This window comes from Gopherus flavomarginatus, chromosome 1 (genome assembly GCF_025201925.1).
Source record: "Gopherus flavomarginatus isolate rGopFla2 chromosome 1, rGopFla2.mat.asm, whole genome shotgun sequence".
NCBI lineage: Eukaryota > Metazoa > Chordata > Testudines > Testudinidae > Gopherus > Gopherus flavomarginatus.
The window spans coordinates 345,716,039-345,730,238 of NC_066617.1; the positions used below are offsets into that span (position 1 = coordinate 345,716,039).

Consider the following 14,200-nt stretch of genomic DNA (forward strand, 5'->3'; position numbering starts at 1 on the left):
CATTATTTTAATGTAATTTAGACGGAATGTGAGGATGTGACTTTCTGCTTCTTGGCTCATGGCTACTGCTCTCCTATAATGGCTGCAGAAAAAGGCCTCAGGCCTTACACTGGGGCCTCAGGATCTACCTTGATACTATGGGGCTGTAATCATCCTGATCCTGAAAGGCTACCAGAGCAGACTTAGCCAGAGAGAACCAGATGAAATTACCACCTCCACCAGTTTCATCTAAATCTTCACCACCACCTGAGTTTTGAGATTTGGGTTCTGGCCATCATCCACCTCCCTCATATATTATTTGCCCTCTCTATCTTGTCTCTTCTCTGGACTATCTTTCTCATTCTATCATCTGTCTAATAAGATCCTGGCTTAGCCAGACAAAACAACTCTACCTTTTGAAACACTGCTGTGAGCCTGTGACCAGAGAGGCAGCTAAAAGCAGCGGCCTTAGACAGCCTGACAAAGGTACAAGTTTGCCAGGTCTGAGTGACTGATAAGACAATGTGCTGGGCTTGTGTTAGTCTAGAGGGAAGTTACGTTTTTAATAAAAGATTTAAAAATGGTTAACAGTGGTTGTTATAGTGGAAACAAGCCAGCTAAACCTGAATACCTGAACTGCACATAACTATTTAATGTTGTAACACTGAACAAAGGTTTTATTAATATTTTATCCCTTATTGGGCCCCAGACACTGTCCTATCAGCACACCAGATACCAGAGTCCAAATCAGAATGTGAAAGTTCTACTCATTTATGCCTAATCCCATTGAAGCCAATGGAAAGACTTTCATTGACTTCAATAAGTGTTGGTTTAGACCCCAGCAACCTATTACTTATGAAGCCCTAGCCTTGTTCACCTCAACTCAGTGACAAAACTCCCAGTGACTTCCAAGATGCAAGACCATCACCTTAAATTATTAATTATTATTATTAAAAATAATAATAAATACTATTTATTTATTATTTATTATTGTTGGGCCAAAACTTGAGGTCTTTGCTCAGTACTTACTCAGATACAGTTCTACTGAAGTCAATGGAAACTTTCTGAATGGAGTTTTCAGTTTTCAGAATGGAGAGAGGTAAATAGTGGTGTCTCCCAGGGACCTGTACTGGGCCCAGTCCTATTTAACATATTCATAAATGATCTGGAAAAAGGGGTAAACAGTCAGGGGGCAAAATTTGCAGATGATACAAAACTACTCAAGATAGTTAAGTCCAAAGCAGACTGCGAAGAGCTACAAAAGGATCTCACAAAACTGGGTGACTGGGCAACAAAATGGCAGATGAAATTTAATGTTGATAAACACAAAGTAATGCACATTGGAAAACATAATCCTAACTATACATGTACAATGATGGGGTCTAAATTAGCTGTTACCACTCAAGAAAGAGATCTTGGAGTCATTGTGACTAGTTTGCTGAAATCATCCACTCAATGTGCAGCAGCAGTCAAAATAGCAAACAGAATGTTGGGAATCATCAAGAAAGGGATAGATAATAAGACAGAAAATATCATATTGCCTCTATATAAATCTATGGTACGCCCACACCTTGAATACTGTGTGCAGATGTGGTTGCCCCATTTCAAAAAAGATATATTGGAATTGGAAAAGGTTCAGAAAAAGGCGACAAATATTATTAGGGGTATAAGACGGCTTCCATATGAGGAAAGATTAATGCGACTGGGACTTTTCAGCCTGGAAAAGAGGCGACTAAGGGGGGATATGATAGAGATCTATAAAATCATGAGTGCTATAGAGAAAGTAAATAAGAAAGTGTTATTTACTCCTCATAATACAAGAACAAGGGGCCACCAAATGAAATCAGTAGGTAGCAGGTTTAAAACAAACACAAGAAAGTATTTTTTTATGCAACGGACTGTCAACTTCTGGAACTCCTTGCCAGAGAGTGTTGTGAGGGCCAATACTATAACAGGGTTCAAAAGGGAGCTGGATAGATTCATGGAGCATAGGTCCATCAATGGCTATTAGCCAGAATGGGCAGGAATGGTGTCCCTAGCCTCTGTTTGCCAGAAACTGAGATTGGGTGACAGGCATGGATCACTTTATGATAATCTGTCTGTTCATTCCCTTTGGGGTAGCAGCCATTGGCCACTGTCAGAGGACAGGATACTGGGCTTGATGGACCTTTGGTCTGACCCAGTATGGCTGTTCTTATGTTCTTGAGGAAGGAATTCAAGATTTTGCCCATTATCTGTTAGCATTTATATAGCACCAACAGCATGCTAGGCACTTCAGACAGAAGATAGGCCCCTTGCTCTGGGGAGCTTACACTGTAAATAGATGGCCATAATAGATGAAGGAAATGACAAAAGAGGGTGGAACAGCAAAGAGGATAAGCATTCATCTTTGTGATTCCAAGGTTTTCTTTGTTATCCTCTAATAAGAGAAAGACTTGGGCCTGGTCCACGCTGCACAGTTAGGTCAACCTAGCTATGGCAGTATCTTTGCTTAAATTTGACTTAGAGGGAAGAGCACCACCTACTGCATTTGGTGTGAACAGTTTCTTCTACTATATTGCACTCTTCTGAGGCAAAATTAACTCAGCCAGACAAAGATGGGTTTATACATGCTTGAGGGAGCTGAGCTAAGAAATGCATCTCCCTGTGATAGGTGGGAGCCCCTTGAGACTATGGTTTGGGTTGCTTGCATTTCTGGAACTGACAAAGTCCTTCCGCTGCTCGGAGTATACAAGATTTTGTCCAAAAAAGAGTTCCTGTCCCCCTATCCAAGGGCAGGGAGGAACAAAGTAAAGACAGGAAAAAGAAAAAAATAGATGCTCAGTCTCTTGGGCAGTCTTTCTGTCACTCCTCTGGGTCCCAGGTTGTTTATAGGCTTTTAATCATCCTGATCAGAGTTAGAATCCCTCCTTAGATGCCCCGCCCCCTTTTGGTGACACCTGATGTGTACCTAGTCCAGGCTGTCTCAGGAGCGTCTGGGTCAGTGACTGTCTCCCTCTTCACTGATAGAGCTCTGTAATCAGCTGTCTGAGGCACTGCAGCTTCCCCAATTAACTGCCCCTTCCTGTGGCAGGGTTCCCCTTTCCTCCCCCACCAGGCACAGGAAGCCTTGCAGGTGTGTCTAGATAGTGCTGGCCAAGCCCAGAAGAGCTTGTTAGCTTCCTCCTTGATAAAGAGAGGGTGTGCCCCCTCACATAGCCCACTCAAGTTGGGAGGGTGGTCTGGGGAGGGCTGCCTCCATCTCTGACGTCCGGTGAAAAAAAAAATCAGCATTAGCATGGGCCTTTCCCACCCAGTGTTGCTCCCTGAAACTCTAGTGCTGTAGCACGAGGTACCATCACATTATGCACAGTTCAAGTCTTTCATGGTATGGAACCAGCATAAAGGAACATGATTCATGATCAAGGAGAAGGGGCTGCCCAGCAGGTAATACCTCAGGGAATCCATGGCCTGTTTAATTGGTAGCAGCTCTTTTTCAATAATCGAGTAACCTTTTCTCTAGGGAATTTCTCCAGCGCATCAGCTGGGAGGTGTAGTTAGTCCCTTGAGCTGAGCTGATTTCCCTAGGGAAATCCCATGCATCAGAAGAGGTTCAGGAGCTCTAGGTCTATCACTGTAGCTTTCACTGAGTGAAGGGGAACAGCCTCTGGGGAGCTTGTCACATAGTCAAAAATTACTAATATGTACTAGTGCCCCAAAATGGTCCTTTCCAGGGGCCCAACTATGTCCATTCCAATTCTTTCAAAGGGTGTCTCAATCAAGGTCAAAGGGACCACAGGGAGCCCCCTTGCTGCTGAACAGCTGGCACTCCAGGCAGGAGGAGCAGTATCCTCTCACCTCCTGGTGCCGCCCAACCAGTAGAATCAAGCTAGTAGTCGTGACAGTGTTTTCTCTCTTCCCAGGTGTCCAGCACATGGGAGGTTGTGCTCAGATAGCAATACTGTCCAGTGATACTTGTGCAGCACCAGCAGCTTGGCCTTTCTTACCCCATTCATGGATCTCTTTCAACTCAGTACAGGTGCTCTTTCTTAACCACGAAGCATGGATACTGCTTGACCCTCTGATATGCCATTACTTCCTCATTTATAAATGCCAATTGATTATATGCATGGACAATTGGCTATATGTGTAGGATTGCTTTTTTGTTCCTGAACAAAATTCCTGCCCTGTAGGAGCACTTCCTCGTCAAGGTTGATAACCTCTTCCTTCTCTGTGGGGGTTGACGATCATGTTGCTCATGATGTTCCTTCTTTGAGGGTCTTCCAGTTCCCTGAGGTTTACAAGGCTTTGAGAGTCACGCTGCAACAACTGACCCTGAACCCCATTCACTAGACAGACCCATACAGTAACAACTTGCCAAAAAATAGCCAGTCCCAGCTTATGATTATAAGTTAGGCCAATTTCTTGGCCAGGGCTACAGCTACTTTAGAACATGTCCACAGGGTCAGCTATAAATGTTGGCTGGGGTATGTTTTCATGTTGCCATATATACACTGTGGGTAAATCAACTTTCTGGGGGATGTTGTCGCCTACAGCTGGAGTCCCAGAGTCTTGGAACTCTTTTCCCTTGGATCATCATCAGCACTGTTAACTTGAGGGGTGCCATTTTCTGTGCACTGGTTTCTGCAGTCCAGAACCCTGGTCGTACTCACATTCATTAAGAGAGAATCCTTTCTTTATGTGTCCTGTCTGTCCAGAAGAGTAGCAAGTCACCCAGGGGCACTGACAGTAACCGTTCTAGCTGGAGGTGAACTCGGCCATGGAGTAGGGGCCAGCATCTGTTCTGCAGGTCCTGCTTCAGCTGCTTGAGATGACTGATGGTTCCACTGGGAGTAACATGTCTGAACCTGACCCTCTTGTTCCCCACTGCTCTTCCCATGGCCTAATGGCTGACCTGATCATCCTGGAGGACATCCCCAAGGGTGGACCCCTCAGAGTGGGTGTTACCACTTTGAGGTTGCCTTCACAGGTTTCTCTCAAGCCTGTCCTGTGTGGCATCAAGGTCTTGAGAAATTCTGTCTCTAGCGGCCCTTTGGTCTCTAGAAAACTCTCCATTAACCATACTGTATCTGACAAAGTCCTAGGTCATGGTCCAGTACCCACTCTCTGCCTTTTGCTGCCAATATCCTTACAAATTATTCGGTCACAATTGATTTAGCAACCTGAGCCCGAGACCTTTCTTCTCGGTGGAGCCATTTCCAACAGTATTTCTTCGAACACTGAGCTACTATCGAGGGTCTAGGCCCCTTGGGAGGGTTTTTGGACCTAAAAGATAAACAGTGAGTTTCCCAGGAAATGTCCAAATAGTTCAAAAAGCCAGACTTTACTTGTTTATAATCTAGTCTGCTCCAAATCCAGATTATGGTAGGCCACCTGTGCTGGACGTGTCAAGTATAGAGCCAAAAATCAAAGCCCACTGCTCAGGGGCCACCAGAAAGCTCATTCTACTTTCTCAAAGGTAATTTAAAAGGCCCTAGCATCATTGTCTGGCCCCATCTTGTTTAGCTTCATGAGTATTGGTGTGGGGAAACCACTATGGCAGTACTGTGTCCAGCAGGGACTTCTGAGGAGTGCAGGGTTGGCACAGTACACTGTGTCATCTCCTGTGGAACTCCTGCTGCTGGGTCATCAACTCCCTCAGCAGCAGGTGCCATTGCATCATGTGAACTTGCTCCTGGGTGGTCCGTTGCTGCAGAGTTGCTTGCTGCTGCTGCTTCTCTGCTGGCCACTTATACCACTGTTCAGGTTCTATCTTGCTCAGAGCTACTGAGCTCTGTCTCCTTCTGTGGGCTTTTTCCCCCCTTGTATCAGGCATAAACTGCCTGCATTCTCCACCACTTGTGGTGGGTGGAGGCACCTTGAGTCCCCATGGTTTGGGTTGCTTCCATCTCTAACACTCGTGTATGCCCTCTCAGTACCATTATGGAAAATCTGAAAAAATTCTGAATTAGAGTCAACTTTAACCTCTTATCATGTTTGATTTCTAAACACACACAAAACAATGATTTTCTGTGCTTCTGAATTGGTCTTTCATCTCTACTCTGAAGTAAAGTCAATGTAATGATGGGCTTAATGTAAAAAATAAACAACTTGGTAATAGTGACCCATGAATGTTTTGGGGAAGAGAGAGGAAACCAGCCAATTTTTATTAGGAAGACATTTGTGAAAGGATATGATATAATGTATATCTCTTAGTTTTAATGCTGACATTCTCTAGAAAGACAAGATAGTTCTGATCAGGAGATACTCTATACATAATTAAATGCGTAATTTAAATATATTAAAAATCGTAGAACTAACATGAAGTTTGCAGCTACCATATTGTTCACTCTGTCTGTTATAGCCTTTTTCCTCTCCTGTGTCTGTCTTGTCTATTTAGATTATAAGCTCTTTGGGGCTGGGACTGTTTATTACTCTGTGTCTGTACAGCACCTAGCACAATGAGGCCCCATTCTTGTTTGCTTCTTAGGCAATGATTAAAATAATAATTCACCTTGTCATTTGATTTTTGCTAGGGGGCCTCTTTTTTGTAAATCCAATGCGATCCAAAAGCTATGTGACAATGATGGACCCCCTCCAAGAAACCTATGGGAACACTATGGGAACCCTTCTCTTTCTTCCAGCATTGATAGGAGATGTATTTTGGTTTGCAGCTATTCTTTCTGCTTTAGGTAAGTAGATATCTTATACATACACTCATTCAGAATAGATTTCCTTTTCCGCTCGCATCATGTAGCTTTTTTTTAAGAGTCAGTAGTCTCTGGATCCTTATAGTATTTGTGCAGATACACAGAAATTTGAACAGAACACAACTATTCAACCATAATAGGGAAATAAACAATAAAAATCCACACAAAAGACCCATAGACCTGTTATTATACAACTGTAAGCTGTAGTATCTGAACCACTGCTGCAGAGTGTTTGGACTACTTCTGCAGAGAGAACACTGTAGTGTTTTATTTAATATAAAGGTGGGGTTAATTTTGTTCTAGTACTGGGCAGCGGTTCCCTGAGGGCAAGGATGACAAACACATAGATTTGTAGCCCTCATGTTTGCAAAGGAAACTTTCTATGTGACCTAGGACAGGGCAAAGTTTTCCCATCAAAACTTTTTTGTCCAATGGAAAATTCGGTTTTCGACTAAATAAAAATTATCATGGAGAGTGAGAGGAAGAGTGGCAGGGAGAAAGGAGGACTGAGAAGGAAGAGTTACAAAGGTTAGAAATAGCAGTGATGTTAAAGGTAGAATATTCTCCCTCTCAGTGATGCTGAAGGTGATGAAAAGATACTGAACAAATAATGATAAAAACTAAGTATTTAGCTACTACATACTTCCACCCTGTGCAAACCTGCCATTGACATCAGTGGGAAATCCACTTGTGCTAAATTTATACCCCTGCCACAAAGCATGATAATAAAGGGAAATTTGCTTTCTCCTCAAACGGGTAGCTAGCACACTACAGGAAGTCCATTACAAGTAGCTGGATTCTGACGGCTACAGCATGGGTGTGGCCTAAATCTGTCCATGGATCCCGTGGCGAAGAAGCCCCATAAGGGGGAGAGAAGCAGGGACAAAATGACACAGTGGAGAAGCAGAGACGGAAAAGCAGAGAAACAGCCTTGCTCTTAACACACTCGCCATTGGGAAAGAAAGGGGAAGCTGTGGCAGCACTCTTAATAAGAAAGAGCAACAAAGGGTACATCTTCACTACCGGCAGTATTGGCTGGTAGCAATCGATTTCTCGGGGATCAATATATCGTGTCTCATCTAGACACGATATATCAATCCCTGAATGCGCTCCTGTCGACTCCGGAACTCCACCAATGCGAACGGCAGTAGCGGAGTCGACATGGGGAGCCACGGACATCGATCCCACGCCATGATAGTAGGTAACTCGATCTAAGATACTTCGACTTCAGCTATGCTATTCACGTAGCTGAAGTTGCGTATCTAAGATCGATCCCCTCCCCGCCAGTGTAGACCAGCCCTGAGGTAGGACAAAAGAGGGAAGAGAAGGACTGGAGGTGCGTGAAGGGAATAGAAAAGGAGAATGACTCAGGGGGATATAAAGTGGAGAGCTAAAGAAATGAGCAGGGGGACTTGATGAGGAAATAGGAGACACAGAGAAAGAGTGAAAGAAGTGGGCACAGGTACAAACAGATGGGGAGGAGGATGAGAGACAGAAGATGAGAGAGACCAGGGGAAGTGTCAGAAACGGAAAACTGAGATGTTGAAAAGAATTAAATTGGGAGATAGAAAAACAGGAATGGTTTGTTGGGGTGTTTTTTTCTGAGAAGACTTTGTGATAAACTCAGGACAGACAGCTGCAAGGGAAGGGTAGAAATGAGTCTCAGAGGGTTAAGAGGCTCTCCTCCCTATCAACAGGGGGGTAACTACGGGTCAATCAGGTTCAGCTGAGAAGGGGTTATCAAAGTATCAATTAGAATCAGCTGAGAGGGAGCTACCTGAAGTTAATTAGAATCAGCTGATTCCAACTAATGGCTGCCTGAGACCTTTTTAAACCCTCCCCTGAGGGGAAGGAAGGGGAAGAGAAGAGAGAGAAGGAGCCCTGCTGCCAGGAGGTTAGGAGCAGCAAGACAGCGAGCCTCACCAGGAGGAGAGGCAGTATTCTCTCCCACAAGGGAGGAAAATATGCTAAAAAGGACTGGTGGAGAGAAGAAACAGACTTCCCTTGTGTCCCAAGGGGGACCACATTACCCAAGCCAGTCTCGCCAGGGCTAAAAGCAGCGGAAGCTGAGGAGACTGAGAAGGTGCCTTGCCAAAACTTGTAAAGAGAGTTTTCAGAGACAGGCAATGAAAATAATTAAGGGCCAGGCAAAACTTCCCTGTGAAGAAAGAATGAAATGATTGTTTACCCTACAGGGGAAGGAAATAAAATGGGACATGATAAAAGCAAACAAAATAATGAGTGGCCTAAAGAAGGTAGGTTAAGAACTTCTATTCACCCTCTCCATAATACAAGAGGAATGGGACGTTCCATGAAAGTGCAAGACAGCAAATGTAATACTGATAAAAGGAAATACTTTTGCACAATGCACATTTAAGCTGTGGAACTCATTGTCACAAGATATCATAGACTCATAGACTCTAGGACTGGAAGGGACCTCGAGAGGTCATCGAGTCCAGTCCCCTGCCCTCATGGCAGGATCAAATGCTGTCTAAACCATCCCTAATAGACATTTATCTAACCTACTCTTAAATATCTCCAGAGATGGAGATTCCACAACCTCCCTAGGCAATCTATTCCAGTGTTTAACTACCCTGACAGTTAGGAACTTTTTCCTAATGTCCAACCTAAATCTCCCTTGCTGCAGTTTAAGCCCATTGCTTCTTGTTCTATCACTGGAGGCTAAGGTGAACAAGTTTTCTCCCTCCTCCTGATGACACCCTTTTAGATACCTGAAAACTGCTCACTGAGTCCCAGAGGTTACCAGGATTCAGAAAACAATTAGCTATTTATATGGATAATAAATATATCCAGAGTTATGCTAGTTTTTTTTCCAAAAGAACAAATGTTTGAATAGGATAAGCCCTCAGACTGCAAGACATAAACCAACTTCTAACTGGCAGGATTAAGGAGCTTTCTGTGTGAATAAGATATTCAATGATTTCAAGTTTTCTTCCACCTTCCTCTGAAGCATCTGGTACTGGTCACCTGTCAGAGGCAGAATACTGGGTAGGATGGAGCACTGTTCTGACAGAGTCGGGCAATTCTTAAATTCCTAGGAAACCCAGACAGAATGACCAGATTGAGAGCCTAGGGATTTAGATGTGGGAGGAGAAAGTATGTGGATGTTGTATGGATGGGAAATGTGGAATACTGAGGATATCTTTCACCAAAGATTTTTTTCTGGGCTAAAGCCACTTTACACATCACCTCTGACTGTTACACATTGGTAAGTGGGTGTAAGTGGGTTTGAAGGAGCCTAGAGGAGTTTAAGCTGGCGTAACTTACACACTGACGGAGCAGGAAGATAGGACTGTAGCAAGAAAACCAACTCACAGGAGGATGTAACTTAAGTATGCCTCATCTTACTTTAACTCACACTCCTTTCCAGCCTCTGGGTGCATAAATGACATCAACTTAGACCTCCTTAAACTCCTTTATGCCATCTCAGGTATCATTTCTGAAATTGGTCCTTGGCGTTTCCACTCACAGAGGAATCAAAAGGGAAACGGAACATTGAGACTGAGGACGCTTTGTTGCACTGCTTGAGGCTAGCCAAATTTTAGTACTGACCAAACTGTAAAAATGGAATATTCACAACCACCACCATGTTGGGGAGTCATTTAAAATAAAATTTAAAAAATTGTATAATAACTTCTGCTCCATGAGATGCATGAAGACTCCTTGCATCGAGTTTTGGTTTATAACAGGAGTATTGATTGTAGTTCTGTGACTGGCATGGTACCAACTGTTTAATTATAGTGTGTGTCTGTGTAACCCACACACCTGGTTATGTATGTATGTATGTATGTATGTATGTTCATCTGGGTGTGTGAGTATATATATAAAGTTGTCTTTCTTTGCAGGGGCTACAATGAGTGTGATCTTGGATATCAGAGGATATTTAGCTATCATCATTTCAACATGTACTGTTATACTCTACAGTTTACTGGGAGGACTATACTCAGTTGCGTACACTGATGTGATACAGCTGGTTTTTATGATGGTCAGCCTGGTAAGGCTTATACACTTCTGTGATTTTAGATTGAAGTGTAGCAGAGGTACAGCACAAGAAACCTATTTATGTAGAGAAGGGGCTTTTTTATTATTTCCTTACCTCATTATTGCATGGTTAATAACAATCTAAGGCCTCATTAAAAAGCAGCCTTTGCTCCAAAGTAAATTACATACAGGATGTGAAACAGAGAAGTTCTGTAGTCATAAAACCAACACCATTTTACCCAACATTAAATGCAGCCACTTCTGGGGTGGATGGTAATAAATGTTTAACAGCACATACTCACGCTACACAGCAGTTTAGGAGAAGAGAAAATACCAGAAATAACTGAAACTACAGGAAGAATTTAGTTTGATTGTACTAATTGCCCCACTTGGAATCAACCCAGTCACTGGGGCTAATGCTGCTACTATTGTGAAATTGCCATAAAATTTTATAGTGTATAGTGACAACCTCAGGGCAGGTCTACACTACAACCAGGATCAATGCTCTGAGATCGAGCCACCGGTGGTCGATTTAGCGGGTCTAGAGAAGACCCACCAAATTGACAGCAGATCGCTCTCCGGTCGAACCCTGTGCTCTACACCCAACGAGAAGAGTAAGTAAGTTGACAGGAGACTTTCTCCCTGCGGTAACTCAACCTAAGGTACATCGACTACGGCTAAGTTATTCACATAGCTGGAGTTACATAGTGTAGGTTGACTTACTGTGGTAATGTAGACATAGTCTTAGTTTTATATCTCATCTGAAAGATGACACCCTCCAGCAGCACAGAAACCCTGGAAGGCCATACTGCAGCTATCAATCGACACGAGGGGGGAAAGAGGTACTTATTGAATTCCCAGAAAACAGTTGGAGATTGAATTCAAATAGAGGGAAATAGTTCAAGCCAAGTTCATGCTCCTTTGGGAAAAACAGCTGACTCACATACAGTCCACAAAAGAGTCTCTGATTTACACCAGTATAAATCTAGAGTAATCCCACAGAAAATACTCTGACTTTACACCTCCAAAATCCAGAGCAGGATTTGGCCTCATAGATTTATGAGTGTAATTAGATCAGAATCTAACCCAGGTTCAATCCCAAGGATCTTTCAGTATGTCTTATTAAGACAAACACTTCACTGGCTTACAAGAGGATTTACACAGCAGCATAAATCATATGTAAAATCCTTAATAAGGCTCAGAGCAGAGCACAGGGTGAACAATAATTCTTTTATGAGGGTGTAGTGTTGTAGTTTCTAGGTCAATTGATCAAAAGACCAAATTTCCTAAGTCCTTCCAAGTGCCTTCCCCAGTAGCGTATTTTAAGTCTAGAATGTGCAAGAGTGTCAGAAACCACCTCAAAGTCAGAATTTATTAGAAAACAATTCTTCTTTCTGCAAAGCTGGAACATGCCATTTTCTAAATGTCTGTGTTAAAACAGCAACAGGTTTCTCAAGCAATACACTATTCAGACTCACAAAAACCTCAATTCTACCCTCTCTCCAAATCACTGTTAAACTGAGGTACAGTTTTAAAAATATAAATATATTTAAGTACTTAAGGGGGAAATATCATCAGAGAATATTTTAGGTATTTTTTTTAAAAAGATTCAAAATTCAGATTAACATGACACTTTTGGGGGGAACCGCACACATGTTGGAAGATTTGGAAATGCTGATTTCAGGTACCCAAAGTTAGGTGAAAGTTTAAAGAAAAGTCCTTGCCCAGTGGTGCTTAAAAACAACTCAATTCTATAAGCACATGTGTAACTTTACTCATGTGAGTGACCCCATTCATTTCAATTACAGTTATGCACATGCTTAAATGTTTGTGGGACAGGTACCTACCTTTCCAGTCCTACATTGAGTTCTATGTGGGAGGATCCCTGCATTTACATAGACCTTCAATGAAATCCATGGGTCTGCAGGCAGGCATGGTGGTCTGTGTAGGACACAGGGTCTGTATAGGTTCGCACAGTCCTATAAATACTTACATGAAGTACTTAGGCAAGCAGTCCAATGGAACTAATTCACATACATAAGTATTTGTAGGATGGAGCCTTTATGGACATCCAAAACAATCCCAACAGAATGAGCAGTAGGAGGTGACTGTCAGAGTGTTGCACTTTAATTTGTAATGAATGGGTCTGTAACAACACTTCTAAATTAGATGGACTGAAATTAAAACTCTTTAAATCAAAAACAGTGTTTAGTCTTAGCAAGGGCAGTTCTAGCTTCTTTGCTGCTCCAAATACGGCAGTCAGGCAGCCTGCAGCGGCTTGCCTGCAGGAGGTCCCTGGTCCCGTGGATTCGGCGGCTTGCCTGCGGAAGGTCCACCGGTCCCGCGGCTTCAGCGTACCTGCTGCCGAATTGCGACCTCCCACAGGCAAGCTGCCGAAGGCTGCCTGACTGCCGCCCTGGTAGGGACTGCCAGGGCGCCCCTCGTGGCTTGCCGCCCCAGGCACACACTTGGAGCACTGGTGCCTGGAACTGCCACTGAGTCTTAGCATATTAGAAAAAGATCATGATGATTATGACTCTGGATCCAACACCACCAATCACTGGAGCTCTGTCTTTGAAGGGTCAGATTACTGCACATATTTCTTGAAACAGTGACCCCACGTATTCTAGAGAGACAGGGAGTGCCTACACAAGCTCTTCTTATGCCAGGATTATTGTGAGTATTCCAAGTGGAAGTGGATGCATTCCATAAGTGGTAAACAGGTCCGACTCCAGGCACCAGTTCAGCAAGCAGGTGCTTGGGGCAGCCAAGGGGAAGGGGCGGCACATCGGGCTCTTCAGCGGCAATTCAGTGGCTGGTCCCTTGGTCCTTCTCAGAGGGAAGGACCGGCTGCTGAATTGCCGAAGAAGAAAGTGGTGCAGTAGTGGAGCAGAGGCCCCAATCGCAATCGTGGCTTTTTTTTCGCTGCTTAGGGAGGCAAAAACCCTGGCGCTGGCCCTGGTGGTAAAGGAGACACTAAAACTCACATAACCTATAGCTTCCGACCCCAAATCCCTTCCACAGAATGCTCCTCCAAGGCTCAACACAGGAGTGACTCACCAAGCTCTGCAGAATATTAAGCCTGACTTCCCTCTCTCTGACACCAACTGTATGCCAATGTAACTCCGTGGAGCTAATCCTGATTTACAGTGATGTGAGATGAGCTTCAGGTCGCATGGGTTTTGGAAGAGCTAGGTTTAGGACACAGCAGCCCTTCTCCTGACTGTAGTTTTTCAGGTGCAGAGATAGCATAAGGCAGGATCCGGCTTCTGCATTTTTGTTCAGACCGTTTTACTCTAATATCACAAACAAAATAGTCACTAGGGAATTCAGGCCGGGAGACCTGCACAGGCCAAAGTGGGGAAACTTTAGTCTTCAGTTTATCTTTCCTTAAATGTTGCAAGAAGCCTGGTATGACCCAAGGAATAGACTTTATTTGAACTCCACAAGGCTTTATTACTGCAGTCTTCCAACTGCTTTCATGGAACAGCATGGGCCCCCTCTGGTGGCTGGGTTAACACACGTGTCTG

General features: G+C 43.7%; 1 protein-coding gene across 4 annotated transcripts in view; it reads left to right on the plus strand.

The window, feature by feature from the left end:
• LOC127045389 (high-affinity choline transporter 1-like) overlaps window positions 1-14,200 on the plus strand; it is a 43,169-nt gene that overhangs the window by 6,456 nt on the left and 22,513 nt on the right. For 3 of the 4 annotated variants that reach the window (XM_050941492.1, XM_050941487.1, XM_050941480.1), the window contains 2 exons: window positions 6,495-6,650; window positions 10,535-10,683. In XM_050941492.1, coding sequence (XP_050797449.1) covers window positions 6,495-6,650; window positions 10,535-10,683 — 305 coding nt within the window. Of the gene's footprint in view, window positions 1-3,881; window positions 3,998-6,494; window positions 6,651-10,534; window positions 10,684-14,200 lie in introns of all 4 variants that reach the window. The other variant, XM_050941499.1, reaches the window with a different exon arrangement.